This window comes from Propithecus coquereli, unplaced genomic scaffold (assembly GCF_000956105.1).
Source record: "Propithecus coquereli isolate 6110/MARCELLA unplaced genomic scaffold, Pcoq_1.0 Scaffold2, whole genome shotgun sequence".
Taxonomy (NCBI): Eukaryota; Metazoa; Chordata; class Mammalia; order Primates; family Indriidae; genus Propithecus; species Propithecus coquereli.
Genome location: NW_012144966.1, coordinates 17,000,069 through 17,016,136, shown reverse-complemented (window position 1 = coordinate 17,016,136; position 16,068 = coordinate 17,000,069). Strand labels below are relative to the sequence as shown.

The following is a 16,068-nucleotide window of genomic DNA, read 5'->3' as shown; positions in this document are numbered from 1 at the left end:
TTTTCTGTTGTCCTGACTAGAGTGCTGTGGTGTTAATAGCCCACTGCAACCTCAAACTCATGGGCTCAAGCAATCCTCCTGCCTCAGCCTCCTGAATAGCTGGGACTATAGTTGTGCACCACCACACCCAGCTAATTTTTTCTGTTTTTAGTAGAGACAGGGTCTCGCTCTTGCTTAGCTTGGTCTTGAACTCCTGACTTCAAGTGATCCTCCCACCTTGGCCTCCCAGAGTGCTAGGATTATAGGCGTGAGCCACCGCACCTGGCCTTGAGTTGCTTTTTACTTTTATTTTCCCATTCGCTAACAGCCAATAGACTTCTTTTCATTTTTTATTTATGATTTTTTAACACATTGACTGCCACACTAGAAAAAAAAAATTCCTTGGCACCATGGTGTTTAATTATGATAGTAGAATAAAAACTTCAAAAACGATCTTTTCTAGTTTAATGAAAAATTGGTTATTTTTTATTGTTTTTTGAGTGTGAGTTACATTCAACTTGAAAAATAGTTCTCGCAGCTCCCAACGTGAAGAGACATGTGAGTTACATATGCTTCATGAGGCCCTGGGCTCAAAAGTGTGAGTTAAATACAACTCGGATGGCAGTTAATGCGTTAAAAAATAAAGATGCCTTTGTTGTTTTGATATGCTTGGTTCAAAGCTTTCCATCTTCCAATAAGTCAAATATTTTATATTTTATATGCTCTGATAACTTGAGTAAAGTTAGAAGCCCTTAAAATTAATTGTATTTTTTACTTTCGTAGCTCTGGGACTTTCCTTCATTCAATAAACATTGAATTTATAAAAGAAGCATACAAAACATATAGTCTCTGATCACTCCCCTACTTCACCATAATAAAAAACTAACAGTTTCCTATATCAGAATAGATTTTGTAGTTGAGGTCATTTGTTCCTCTTCAAGTTTATAAGGCTGATTTCTTCCTTTGCTGAAGGCCCCAGTATTCCATTCTGATAAATTCATGGTTTTTTACCTGTCCTTTGTGATATATTTGGGATAAAATGGAGGACTAATTTGAATAGGTATTTTTTCTATTTTTGCATTTTTTTATTTTTCATCCTTCACAGTACAATATGAGCTGTTACAGCTCTCTGTAACCTTAAGTAAAACTCACCACTGGCTGGGCATGGTGCTGCATGCCTATAATCCCAGCACTTTGGGAGGCTGAGGTGGGAGGATTGCTTGAGCCCAGGATTGGAGCTATGGTCACACCACTGCACTCCAGCCTGGGTGACAGAGTGAGATCCTGTTTTTTTTTAAAAAAAAAAAAACCACCCACAACTAACCCAACATAAATTATCTGTATTTTTCCCCCAAAAATTCAACTGCAGCTTACTAGGGAAGTTCTTTCACTTCTTCACATTTAAAGTCCTAGTGAGGTTTCTCTCCTTAACCTTCATTTGTTTTGTATAATGATCCTTGTTGGTTAGTGCCCAAAACTTTTGCTTGTGCAGCCCTCTAATATATTGTCTCAGAACTTGAGTGGATTTAAGCCATTATTTGTGCCTCAGTTAACCTGTTCTGCATTCAGATCCCTTGAATACCATTCCCAGTTATGGAAGTTATTTAGTTAACTCTGCAGAGATGTGTGGTATTTTTAGCTTTCTTTTCTCTGTGCCACCAGCATTAGATACTGATATCTGAGATATTTTCACTGTCTCAGCCTCACTATTTCTTAAACTACAAAGGGAAGATTCCTCTGTTGTCACAGATAAACAAGCTGGGCACTGGTTAAAGTGGTCAGGACAGAATTTAATCAGCAATGTATTTTTCCAATAGGGAAGAAGGTGCAACATGAACTGAACTCAAGTTCAATTTGTACAGAGGTGACTGGGCCTTTTAAAAGGAGAATGAGGGAGTAGAGAGGGGATGAGTGGAGTCTCAGTAGAGTCAGGAAAGTGAAAAATTACAAAAGGCTGGTCAGTATAAATGCAGTTAGGCCAACTGTGTTTGCTAGCTCACAAGTATTGAAGTTAGGATTCTGTCCTCCCACGGAGACTGAGAGACAGAGGCTCTATCCTTTCTGATTGCATTTTAGAGGAATAGCTTTCTGGTCCTTGAGAAAGACACTCCCACCTTGCAGGAGAGACAGAAAGGATTCACCATTGTAAGCCCTTTTAAGCTCTAAGAAAAGGTAGTCAGGGGCCTGTCATCAGGGGTTGGCTATGAGAAACAGTAGATTCTTTTGGCAGCCTTTAAACTTTCTCAGGCAAGCACTTTAAGCAGGATTATGGTCATCCTAGGGATGCAGCCTTGACTTGCTAGAAACTATGGTAGTGTTTGTTTGAGTCTTTTATGTGTGTGTATGTATGTATGTGTGTTGGGTGGAGAAGGTTGTAGATAAAATCATTTGTGCTGAGAGTTTGCAGTTTTTCTAGGTCAAGGTGGAGGCTTAGTCTCAAGAAGGTAGCTTAGAGGAACCTGACTAGAGTTTGGTCAAGGAGAGAATCTTTGTCATTATACTCATGAGTGAAAAGTATAAGAATAGTGTAGCTCATATATGCATTGCAGCAGTCCCTAGCCTTTTTGGCACCAGGGACTGTTTTCATGGAAGACAATTTTTCAACAGACTGGGGATGAGGTTAGGGGATCAGGAGGAATGGTTTCGGGATGTTTCAAGAGCATTACATTTATTGTGCACTTTATTTCTATTATTATTACATGTAATATATAATGAAATAATTATACAACTCACCATAGGTTGGGGACCCCTGCATATTAGAGTGTATACAGAACTTCACATTGTGTTTCAATTCTGAGACTGAGAGAACCACTTTAAATACTCTAGAGAGGAGTCAGATGGTTGCCATTCAAACACTGTGAATTACACTGATTGTTTTTTTTAATGGTGTTAATAGAACCAAGACCTTAGTTTTTGTCAGGGAAAGCATTTTGAAATCCATTAAGTTTATTTCAAATTGAGTTATCTCCAAAATTATTTACAATGAACAGTTAGCTCTTTATATTGAACGGAAGGGAAATACAGCAGAGAAATGTGTCATTTATGATACTGGACAAAGCAGAGTAAAATTTAATTTTATTTAGAAACCTTCTTTAGCCTTATTAGCTAATTTGTTTATTTAGTTTCATCTAGTTAGTTTACTAAGACTTAAGTTCTGTTTTATAAATTCACTTACTATCAACCTAAATTAAAATATATTGAAGTTGAAGTTTTGAACAAACAGTATTTTTATATCCAGTGATATAAGTTCATCTCTGTTACTTCTTTAGAAATATTTTTAGTATTGAAATTACTAGATCAAAAGGAATGAGAAGTTTTAAGCCTCTAGCAATACATAGCTGTCCATTTGCCTTCCTAAAAGGTTATACTAGTTTGTGTACACAGTGTAGCATATTAGAGTGCCTGTTTGGAAATATTTGCCACATTAATAGATAAAAAGGGTGAAGATTTTTCTTATCAAAGCATTTCTTTATTAATAAGGTCAGATGTTTATCAGTCATTCATACTTTATCTGTTGTAATTGTCTCATGTTCTTCATTTTTTTTTGGTTTGTTTAGTTTTTTCTCACTGATTTATAAGCACTCTTACCTGTATATTTTTACTTTAATTTTTTTATACAATCTGAAATTTATTTTGTTACATGGTAGGAAGTGGGAGCTTAACTTTGTTCGTGAGTTGTTGAACATTGACTCATAGCATGATGTAATGGAAAGACTTAGGAATTGGAAAACCTGATTATTGGGCTGTCACAAGGTATATAACCTAATGCACTCATTTTATGTCTAAAAGTCCTATTTTTCTCCTATTTATGTGTGTGTTGGCCAGCATGGCCCCCAAGCATTCGTACCATCTGGTGTTTCATACCCTTGTGTAGTCCCCTCCCACACTGAATCAGAGATGGTCCGTATGATGAACAGAGTATGGCAGAAGCGGTGGTATACGACCTCCAAGTCTTGGTCATAAAAGGCATTTCACCTTTTGCTTTGGTCTCTTATATTGGTCACTGTGGGAAATAAGCCACCATTGTGAGGCTTCTTAGGTAGCCCTTCTTGAGAAAAGAGTGGAGAGGCACTGAGGTCTCCTCTCAACAGCCAGCGCTAACTTCATACACGTTTGAGCCCCTCCTGAGTTCCCAGCCTACAGAAACTATCAGCAATAATGAGTAGTTATTGTTATTCTTAGCCACTAACTTTAAGGATAATTTGTTACTCAACAATAGATAATTAATACATTGTTCAAGCAACTTTTTAAAATTACAGAATGTGACTCTGAGCTAAATATAAATCTATGAAGCACCTTAAAAACTAAAATTTTTGAAAATCTTTTGTTTTCTATGGGGACAGAAAGGGTGTGTATATTTTCAACAAATCCAGATTATAGGGTAAATTATCTAGTTATATACCTAGCTCTTCAGAGACTCAGATTGTTCTCTTGCCCTATTAAAGCTAAGAAAGAATGTCTAGGAGGTGGAAAGGTCAGCTTCTGCCTTATACGAATGAATCCCCCGAGGACAGGACTAACTTGATCACTTATTTTAAATGTCCATTAAGTTGCCTACCTTTTGTCAGATACTGAGCATACATCACTGAATTAGATGGACAGGATCTTTCTGCCCTATTGGAGACTTCAGTTTATCTGGAAAGGTAGACAAAAAAACAAAAAATTTCTTGTGGTGGTAAATCCGTTAAAGGAAATAAGCAAAGCGGTGGTAGGGAGGTCTACTTTAGGCTGGTCAGGGTTTATCCTCTTTGATCCCGGCTACAATGCGTGGCACACAGTAGGCTCTCAAAGATTGAATGGATAAATATGTCTGAGTTGTTTTGTGATAGAATAGTACCCTTATCGTGCAACATGCATGTATACACACACATAGTAGATGGGGATTATTTATTTGATAGTCCCTGTAATTTTATTATTCAAAATGTTACACCTCAATATTCCATGTTCAGAATTACAAAAGATTATATTCTGTAAACAACCTCCCACTGCAGAACAAATCTGGTAGGTCCTGGATAGAACAAATCTTTGTGACATTGATGATTTTGCAAAAAGGCAGAGGCAACTCTCTCCTTCAAAAAAAAAGGGGCGGGGTGGGGGAGGTGGCAAAGAACACCTCATGAACCAGAATTAGAATACTGGGCCATACTGATAATAGCTTTCAGGGTGCTGAGTTTTTGGCTAACAGCCAGATAGGGGAACTGAGCCTGTTTTCCTCTAGTCTAGACTCTTGGCGGTACCATTAAATCACTGGTAAAATTAGGAATAAAGCCTGACTATAGTAAAGCCCAGAGATTACCCTTAAACTAATTTCAGAGAGTGAACATAAGGCAACAAGCCACCACAAGCAGGGGTTTTCTATAAAAGACCAGATTGTAATTATTTAGACTTTGCAAGCCATTTAGTCTCTGTTGCACCTATCAACTGCCCTTGTAGTGTGAAAACGGCCAGAGGAGATATGTAAATGAATGAGCATGGCTGTGTTCAAATAAAATTTTCTTTACGAAATCAGATAATGGGCCAGATTTTGGCCTGCGGACTATAATTTGCTAATCGCTGCAACAGAAGGTGGAATAGAGGACATACTTTAAGAGATAATGGCTGGAAGTTTTTGAACTGTAATGAAAGACATGAATCCACACATCCATACTGTCGCAAGTAAGATTGCAAAGAGAAAGTCGTGCCTAGACATATAATAGTGAAATGCCTAATACCAAAGACACAAGTAGATTTTAAAAGCAGCCATAGAGAAATTTGATTTCATAGAGAAAAGTAGGTCATTTGCACAGATTTATAAATTAGAAGTACAGAATTACCAGTAATAGAAGATAGTGGGGAAATATCTTCAAAGAGTTGGGGGGAGATGATTATCAATTTAAAATTGTGTGTCCAACAAGTCTTTCAACAATGAGAATGCAAACATTTACAGATAAACCAAAAAAATGAAAGAATTTTACTAACAGACTTATACTAAAGGATTTTAAAAGGCTATTCTTTTTTTTTTTTTTTTTTTTTTGACAGAGTCTCACTCTGTTGCCTGGGCTAGAGCGCCGTGGCATCAGCCTAGCTCACAGCAACTTCACACTCCTGGGCTCAAGCGATCCTCCTGCCTCAGCCTCCCGGGTAGCTGGGACTATAGGCATGCGCCACAATGCCTGGCTAATTTTTTCTATTTTTAGTTGTTTTTGGCTAATTTCTTTCTATTTATAGTAGAGACAGAGTCTCACTCTTGGTCAGGCTGGTCTCGAACTCCTGAGCTCAAGCAGTCCTCTCGCCTTGACCTCCCAGAGTGCTAGGATTAAAAGGCTATTCTTTAGGAATCTCTTCAGCTAAATATTTTAGGAAAAACAGCCAAATCACCAAATTTCAGGCACTTTAAATGGTGGGAAATGACAAGAATGAAATTGAATGTTGGTCAGTATAGTTTTCTTCAGATATAGATTAGGTAAGGCTGAAATTCATGTTTTTGTAGGTTGTTTTTTTTTTTTGGTACTTTTATATTTCCCCTAGTTTTTCTAATTCTTTTTATTGTTGTTTTTCAATGGGTGGAAACAAGGTTTATGGTGCTACAAATAGTTGGAGTAAGTATTCTATAAGGTTGTCTTTTATTACATGGTTCATAAATTTTTTTGCAGAGTATCTGTCCAATGATTAGTAGCTCCAGATTTTTTTTTTTTGGTCTTTTCTGTACTTGCATAATTAGTTAACATGTTTATACTGAACGTTTGGTAAATGGGAGGGAACCCCCAAATTTGTTAAATATAGGAAAAATCAAAATCAAGGACTTTATCTGAGAAGTGAAATGTTCCATGATTTCAAAAGCTTCAAAAAGCCGCTGAAGATCACATTGAAGTAATTAGCCTCATTTTGAATAATAAAGTGATCACTAATAACTTTCTTCTTTAGCGTTTATTTTTTTAATTGTAAGTTGACAGATTATAGTTGTATATATTTATGTGATACATAGTGATGATTTATGAATTCAGTGGAGAATAATTAAATAAAGCTAATTAACATATCTATCGCCTCAAATGTTTTTTACTGTGAGAACATTTAAGGTTTATTTTTAGTGATTTTTTTCTTTTTTTTAAGACTAGGTCTTGCTCTGTCGTTTGGGCTAGAGTGCAGTGGCGTCATCATAGTTCACTGCGACCTGAAGCTCCTGGGCTGGAGCGATCCTCCTGCCTCAGCCTCCCAAGTAGCTGGGTCTATAAGCACATGCCACCATGCCCAGATAATTTTTCTATTTTTTTGCGGGGAGGGGGGTCTCGCTCTTGCTCAGGCTGTTCTTGAGCTCCTGGGCTCAAATGATCCTCTTGCCTCAGCCTTCCACTGTGCTAGGATTATAAGTGTTAGCCACTATGCCCAGCTGACTCTTAGTGATTTTGAAGTGTGCAGTAGTTATTTACTATATTCATCACACTGTGCAGTATATCTCGAGGAAAAAAAATTCCTCCTGTCCAATTGAGGCTTTGTATCCTTTGATCGTCATCTCCCACTTGCCTAACCGCCTTGCTAATAACTTTTATGTATATATTCTATAGGATAGAATTTGAAGCAAAATGACCTTGAGTTTAAATAAGAACTAGATGTCCTAATAATGGAAAGGAAGTGTTTGGCCTTATATATAAAAAAATAAACTGTTGTCATAGTACTTAGCATTTATTGAGCACTTACCGTGTGTCAGATGTGATGTTAGTGCTTTCTGAGTGGTTTTACGTTTGGTCCTTAAGACTGTCCTTTTAGTTTGAAGCTCTTATCATCTCCATTTTGTAATGAAACGAGGCTTAAAAAAATTTGAGTAACTTATTTAAGGGACAGCCAGTAAGTAGCAGAGCTAGAATTCAAGCCACCTGACTCTTACGCTGAAATTTTGTCTCAACTGCAAGAGTCCTCTGTGATACCTTGGACTGAAGAGCAAGTGTAGGCAATTGCTGCACTTATTTAGATATATTTATATGTTATCTGAAGTTTATAATATGCACAAAGACAATTAAAGATGATATTGAAGGTGTGGGGTTGGGGAAGAGGAGTTACTTAACTAGATGTAAAAAGGATTCATTCTGGCATAGTATAGAAGGGTCTATAGATAAAAATGCAAAGAATTTCTTTCAAGTGTAGCTGTCAAGTACTGAATTAGAGTAATTCTTGAAATGTAGTTTTGATTTCTAAACATTTTTGTGTGTGGCAAAAGCTTTTAAATTAGGATATTCTTTTTTCTAGTGGAAAGAGTGAAAGAACAATTAAAGCTTTCCTTGGAAAACAAGAATGGCATAGTGCAAACTGGTGAATTGACAGTTGTGCTTGATGGATTGGTGATTGAGCAAGAAAATCTAACAAACTGCAGCTCATCTCCAACCAGTAAGCTAATTAACTTTATGTGTTTATAAAATTTAAAGGAAAAAGAATCAGCAAGAAGTATATAAAAACCTAGTTTATTTTTTTCTTATTGTTCAGTAGAAATACAGCAAAATGGTGATGCCTTACATGAAAATGGAGAGCCTTCAGCAAGGACAACTACCAGGTAGAATGTTTTATTTTAGTATTTGTGGCAACATGATGTAACATATTTCTTACGTAATGAAGTTTTAAATTTTACCTTAGTTTAGAATTTGCCACAGAATTTAAAAGCTTGCATCTAAACATGTTATTTGGTTGAATTCTTGTAAAAGTAGTTAAAAAAAATCCAGCTTTATTGAGATATAGTACAACACCAGAAAATTCTCACTCTTTGAAAGTATACATTTCAGTGGTTTTTAGTATGTTAACAGAGTTGTATAACCGTCACCACTGTCTAATTTTAGAACATTGTCTCCCAAAAAGAAACTCTGTACGCATGAGTAGTTATTCCCTGTTCCTTCCTGCTCCCAGCTCCTAGTAGCTACTAATCTACTTTCTGTTTCTATGGATTTGCCTATTCTGGCCATTTCATATAAATAGATTCATACAATATGTGACCTTTTGTGACTGGCTTCTATTAACTTAGCATGTTTCCTGGCTCATCTATGTTGTAGCATGTACAGTGTTTCATTTTTTAATTGAGAATGGCTTTTAAAAATCTATATTTAGGCATATTTTATTGGTAAATAGAATTAGATACTGTGAAAAAAGAGGTATCATATTTCAGTCTGAATTGGCATTCTTCTGTAGATGACAAGAAGATAAATGCTTCTGAAAAACCATCCTGCCATTTCAAAACCTCCCTGGCATTCACATTTCATGACAATTAATAGAGGCTCTCTCTATTTGAAATAATTGAAATTGGAATAAAAATGTATAATAGATCGAATATAGTGAAATTAACATGTAAAATGTATTGTAAGATTGATTTGTTACATTTGAAAAAGCATACTGGTATATGATAAAGTGTGATCTTTATTAATCTGTAAAGTTATTAATATCATTACTCCTAAATTGCCATTAAATGAGTCTCATCAGAATACTTGAACAGATAAAGTATGCCTTCTGAACATATATTTGGCTTAAATAAATATATTTAGTGCCCATACAATTTTTAAAGTACAATTTTATTTTAGGTGGGTAAAGGAGCTTGAATTACTACCAGTCTGAAACCTAATATTGTTTGTTGCATGGTAACATATTTTGCATTAAAGATTAGTTCTACAGAACCAGGAAAGCTTCAGATGGGTTCTTTTTCCTGGACTCCTGAATCAGTAATTCTTGCTGGGTGGCTGGGGAGGGGTGTACAAATCATAGTCATATGGGAGCTTTTTACAAACTTTATCTGCCCAAACTTCCTAAACACATCTCATTCCAAAAATATAGGTGACAAAGGAAAGGAGGGTGGAATTCATTAATTATTTGTTTATTCAACAGATAAATATTGAGTACTTGTTTGGTGCCAGATGCTAGTCCAAACAAATCCCTGTTCCCATGAAATTTACATTCTGGTGGGATAAAGGTAGATAGTAAACAACAGAAGCAATAAGCAAGCTAATTGGATATAGTGGCAAGAACTGTGAAGTCCTTAAAATAGGACAAGGTGAGGGGAATGGAAGGGAGCCTCTTTTAAAGAGAGATAGCAGGGGTTCATCTCTGAGAAAGTGCCATTTGAGCTAAAATTAAAAAGCCAAGAATGAACCATACATGCAGAGTTCTGAAGGAAGAGCATTCCAGGCAGAAGAAATAGCAACTTCAAAGACCCTGAGTTTATTTATAGTCAATTTTGTTCTACAAATTCTTCTAATTCCACAGTATAATATTTAACCTTTTATGATAATCTTGTAGTCACTATAACTTTACCACCTGGTATATAATAATTTGTAATAAATATATGAAGACCTTTCAGCATGTTTTTCATATTCAGTAAAATTGATGTAGTATGTCTACTGCAAGGTGAGTAAGAAGGAGCTTGGAGAGAAATAGATCAGAGAGAGATGGAGTAGAAGTGGGGCTGATTTCCAAAAGTTTAGTTGACTAAGCAGGGGAGGGCATGATCTGATTTATATTTTTAAAATAACACTCAGGTTGCTGTGTGGAGAACAGGTATAGGATGACCTGTGTATTTGGAAAAGCTCTCTTGGTCTCTTGCATGATATTGTCTAACTACTGCCCACTACCAATAAGACTTAAAATGTTTGATTTTATAGTTATAATTTTTGTTTATTTATTTGCAATTAATTTATATACTATAAATTCTTATAATTCTGGGGAATAATATTTAGTTTTTTCTGATCATCATGTAATCATCATTTTAGTGGCTAGTACATAATAATTTATAATCCGTATCTTCAGCTTTTTCTGCCTACTTTTTAGTATTTATAAAATTACAGTAGTTTGGAATTGATTTTTATAAGTTTCATATAATTTCGTGAGTTTTTTAAAACTATTTTCAGAGTATTTAAAACAGACTAATATCCTTAGACTTAAATATTTAAAATGTACAATTTGAATATTATTTTGAGGGTCTGTATTTATTTTGACTTAGTACACATGCATGTTTCAGTTTTTTTATCTGCCAGTATGGATACACAGCACTGAAAGTAATTTAAACTTTAACGCAATAAGAGCATGCCATATCTTTATTACTCTTTGTATCTCTCATTTTAATTGAATGTTAAGAACTCAGTAAACATTTCTTATAAAAATTCTAGTGAGAAGTTATTTAATTGTGTTCTTGACTCATTGAAATAAGGCATTTTTTTTTAAAGGTTGGCTGTCGAAGGTACTAATGGAATAGATAATCATGTACCTACAAACACACTAGTCCAAAACTCATGCTGTTCATATGTAGTTAATGGAGACAACACACCTTCATCTCCGTCTCAGGTTGCTGCCAGACCCAAAAATACACCAGCTCCCAAACCACTCACATCTGAGCCTGCCAATGACACTGGTAAGCGTGCCTATTTATGACACCTTGTTTAAATGAAAACTAAATTAAGTTATATTTATCTATGTCTACACTTCCCTTATTGTTCAGTCTTTCTTAATCATCTTTTCTGTGATAGGATCTTAAAAATTACAATGTCTGTCAATAGGGATTCTACAGAGTTGCCAAAGGAGACAGCAATATACATGGGGGAAAAGAATCCCTATTCAATAAATGGTGCTGGGAAAATTGGATAGCCACATGAAGAAAACTGAAACAGGATCCATATCTCTCACCACTCACAAAAATTAATTCAAGATGGATAACAGACTTAAATCTAAGACATGAAACCATAAGAATTCTAGAAGAAAGTGTAGGAAAAACTCTTCTATACATTGACCTAGGCAAAGAATTTACAAAGAAGACCTCAAAGGCAATCACAGCAACAACAAAAATAAATAAATGGGACTTGATTAAATTAAAAGGCTTCTGCACAGCCAAGGAAACAGTCAACAAAGCAAATAGATAACCTACAGAATGGGAGAAAATATTCGCATGTTATATATTTGATAAGGTGCTAATAACCAGAATCTACAAAGAACTCAAGGAAATCGGCAAGAAAAAATCAAACAACCCCATTAAAAAATGGGCAAAAAAGATAGACTAGTGGCCAGTAAACATGAAAAAATGCTCAACGTCAGTAATCATCAGAGAAATGCAAATCAGAACCACAATAAGAAATCACTTAACCCCAGTGAGAATGGCTTTTATCAAAAAGTCCCAAAACAGTGGATGTGGAGAGAAAGGAACACTTATACACTGTTGGTGGGATGGCAAACTAATGTAATCTCTGTGGAAAATAGTGTGGAGATTCCTCACAGAACTAAAAGTAGACCTACCATTTGATTCAGCAATCCCACTACTGGATATTTACTCAAAGGAAAAAAAGTCATTTTATCAAAAAGACACTTGCAACAGAATGTTTATTACAGTACAATTCGTAATTACAAAGATGTGGAATCAACCCAAGTGCCCATCACTTCATGAGTGGATCAATAAAATGCGGTATATGTATACCATGGAGTACTACTCAGTCATAAAAAAATGAATTAATACCTTTTGCAACAATCTGGATGGAACTGGAGACCACCTTCCAAAGTGAAGTATCACAAGAATGGAAAAACAAACATATCTACTCACTATTAAATTGGAACTAACTGATCAGCACCCATGTGCACAGATGAAAGTAAAACTCAACAGAAATCATGCAAGTGGGAGTGGGGAAGTGAGGGGATGGATGAAATCATACTTAATGGGTACAGTGTACACTGTCTGGGTGATGGGCACACTTACAGTTTTGACTCAAGCAGTACAAAGACCATCCGTGTAACCAAAACATTTGTACCCCCATAATGTTTTGAAATAAAAAAGGTATATATATATTTTATATCATGAATTAAATAACATTTTTTGTAGCATAAAGCCTAAATGGTCTCCAGTTTCATCCAGATTGTTGCAAAGGGCCTTCATTCATCCTTCTTCATGGCTGAGTAGTATTCTGTAGTATACGTAACACCACATTTTGACATAAAATATATTTCTGAAAGAGCTTGAACAAATTAATTTGTTAGTATAAGTTAGTAATGAATGGTTCTTTTAACCTATCTTTCAGTAGACCAATTTTTTGTTCTTAGCGTCTTACTTGGTAGAAAAATATACTGTGAGTTGAATAGCTCTCAGAAGATTTTATATTTTCCAAAAGCAACCTCTATCATAGAAGGAATGCCTAAGAAAGATTTCCTTTGTAATTCTGTTTTTTAATGAACTCAGCTACAAGATTCATAAATTATTTCCTGTTTGGTCTTTATGTATTAACTATTTCAGATAAGTCTTCTGAAACAAACATCTTATGACTTATTTAAGATTATTAGCATGTGTGTTGGGATTGGGTTGAACCCTGATCTTTTGATTTTTAGAGCCTATGTTATTTCCTGTTTGTGTATTATGGAAAGGTATCCAAAAATAGAAACATGTAAAGAAGCAGTTCAATAATTACATTAAAACAAATGGACTTGTAGATAAATCTTAATTGTTTGTTTATACCCAAGCTTGGGGTTGGGGGATGTTTACCAAAAGTTATCATGAGAGCTTTTGTAAACATTAGAACTAACATATGAATGTTATTTTTAAAATTTAATTTCTTGAGTAATGCTGCCCTTTAAAAAAAAAAAAATTGACTTAAAGATGGCTTCTTTCCAGCAATCCCATTACTGGGCATCTACCCAAAAGAACAAATGATACTCTATAAGAAAGACACCTGCACCCGAATATTTATAGCAGCACAATTCACAATTGCAAAGATGTGGAAACAACTCAAGTGTCCATCAATACATGAGTGGATTAATAAAATGTGGTATATGTATACCGTGGAGTACTATTCAGGTTTAAGAAACAATGGTGACATAGCACCTCTTGTATACTCCTGAACAGAGCTGGAATGCATTCTACTAAGTGAAGTATCCCAAGAATGGAAAAACAAGCACCATATGTACTCACCATCAAATTGGTATTAACTGATCAACACATAAGTGTACATATAAGAATAACATCTATTGGATGTTGGGCAGGGGGGAGGGGGAGGAGGGGACGGGAATATGCATACACAAAGAGTGTAATGCGCACCATCCGAGAGATGGACATGCTTGAAACTTGGACTTGGAGGGGAGGGGGGGCAAGGGCAACATACGTAACCTAAATATCTGTACCCCCATAATATGCTGAAAAAAAAAAAAAAAGATGGCTTCTTAAGTACTCATAATAAGTAAAACTTTTTGTCCTTAATTTAAGATGGCTGGAAAACAGAGAAGAAGAGATATAATCATAGTAAAATTAATGAGCAAAATTCATTTATTTTCTGATTCTGGACTACTTTCTAGTGAGAACATTTGCTTTTGAGATTTCTATTAGTAAACCAGAAAAGAAACTATCATCTTAGATTATTCAGAATTATCTCTAAATTAAGAACAGATCAGTTAAAACAATTTCTATTCCTAATACAGGTTGAGTATCCCTGATCTGAAAATCAGAAATCCAAAATGCTCCAAAATCTACGTGATACTCAAAGGAAATGCTCATTAAAGCATTTCAAATTTGGGTTTTTTGGATTAGGGATACTCACCTGGTAAGTATAGTGTAGATATTTCAGAATCCAAAGAAAAGAAATCCAGAATCTGAAACACTTCTCATTCTAAGCATTTTTGATAAGGGATATTCAACCTGTATATGGAATTTGGAACTTTAACTCTTATTCCTGAAACATTTAGTTGTTTGAGTAGATTGGTGAAAGTATCCATTGACCACTAGTTAGTTGCATGTTTAGCATTTGGGCATATTTAGATGTTGGTGTAAAAGGGAGAAGGAATTAACTGAGGCTCTTCTCATTGTAGAATCTTATTTATACTCTACAGCTTGTCAAATACATTAGAGACTCTTTTCCTTGGTAATAAATTCACTTCTTACATTTCTCTTTTATTTATCCTTGCCTGAAATTTTAAGGTAAAAATAAAACACATGAGAAACTAGAAATGAAGGCTCCATCATAAATAATTCCTGTGACATTTGTAATAACTGTAAGGAAACCTAGGACAATGCGAATAATAATGATAATAGCTAACATTTGTGCTGTACGTGTTCTAAATATTGTGTATCCATTAACTGATTTCATTCTTACAGTAACTCATTGACATAGGTACTAGTATTTTTCCCTTTTCTCTGATGAAGGGATTGAGACACTGAGGTCACAGCTAGGAAGTAGAAGAGCAATAATTGATATCCAGCTCTTGACTCTGCACTTTGCTTTCCTGTTCATTTTGATGTGTGTGGTTTTTATAGTGTTTCAAAGGTGTACTGTTCACCTTTTATGCTATGATAGCCTTCAAATAGTATTCCCCCAACCTTTTCACCTTTTCTGAGTACTGTGGTGACATCTGACAAAACAATCCAACTGTCATCATACCATTGGCCGGTTTGCAAAGGCTTCCGGAACCTGTGCTCTTGGTAGCAACTGTTTAACCAATGTCTTTTTGTATGATCGCTCATCCTGAATAGTAGGATGAATTCAGGTAAGTTTTCAAGAATGGGTAATCTCTATTATTTTAAGGTGTTGATACAAAATGGTATTCCTTTTTCTAATTAAGGACTTCAAAAATCAGCTTTTGATGTTGGAGGTGTGGTGGGCATGGGGATGTGCATATTCTATGTATAACATATTACATGTCTTTAATCTCTTTACCTATGATTCCAAATCCTGAAATCTCTAAAACCAGAGGGTTCTTTTTTTTTGTTGGTATACTCATTTGATGGCAAAATGACTGCAGCTGGCATGAGGGTATTTATAGTTTTTATTTATCATGCTTACTAGGCATATCTCTACATTTTGCTGCAAAAGTATTAATGTATTTAATCATAATGCGTGATCCTCAAACCTTCTCAGGTATAGTAGTGTAATATACGATATAAATGCCATTACCTTTCTAAATTCTGAAAAGTTGTGAATTCTGGAACACAGCTGGCCCCGAGGGTTTCAGATAAGGGATTGTGGGTCAATACTAAGGAGTTTAGGACAAATGGTATCGGCTGGGCATGGTGGCTCAAGCCTGTAATCCTAGCACTCTGGGAGGTCAAGATGGGCGGATCATTTGAGCTCGGAGTTCGAGACCAGCCTGAGCAAGAGCGAGACCCTGTCTCTACTAATAAAAAAA

The 16,068-nt window shown here is 35.4% G+C and overlaps 1 protein-coding gene across 1 annotated transcript in view; it reads left to right on the top strand.

Annotated features, from left to right (window-relative positions):
- The window catches only part of WWP1 (WW domain containing E3 ubiquitin protein ligase 1), a 90,063-nt gene that overhangs the window by 21,726 nt on the left and 52,269 nt on the right, over window positions 1-16,068 (top strand). Inside the window, exons 5-7 of the mRNA XM_012643549.1 lie at window positions 8,200-8,337; window positions 8,434-8,500; window positions 11,148-11,332. Of these exons, the coding sequence (XP_012499003.1) occupies window positions 8,200-8,337; window positions 8,434-8,500; window positions 11,148-11,332 (390 nt within the window). The remainder of the gene's footprint in view (window positions 1-8,199; window positions 8,338-8,433; window positions 8,501-11,147; window positions 11,333-16,068) is intronic.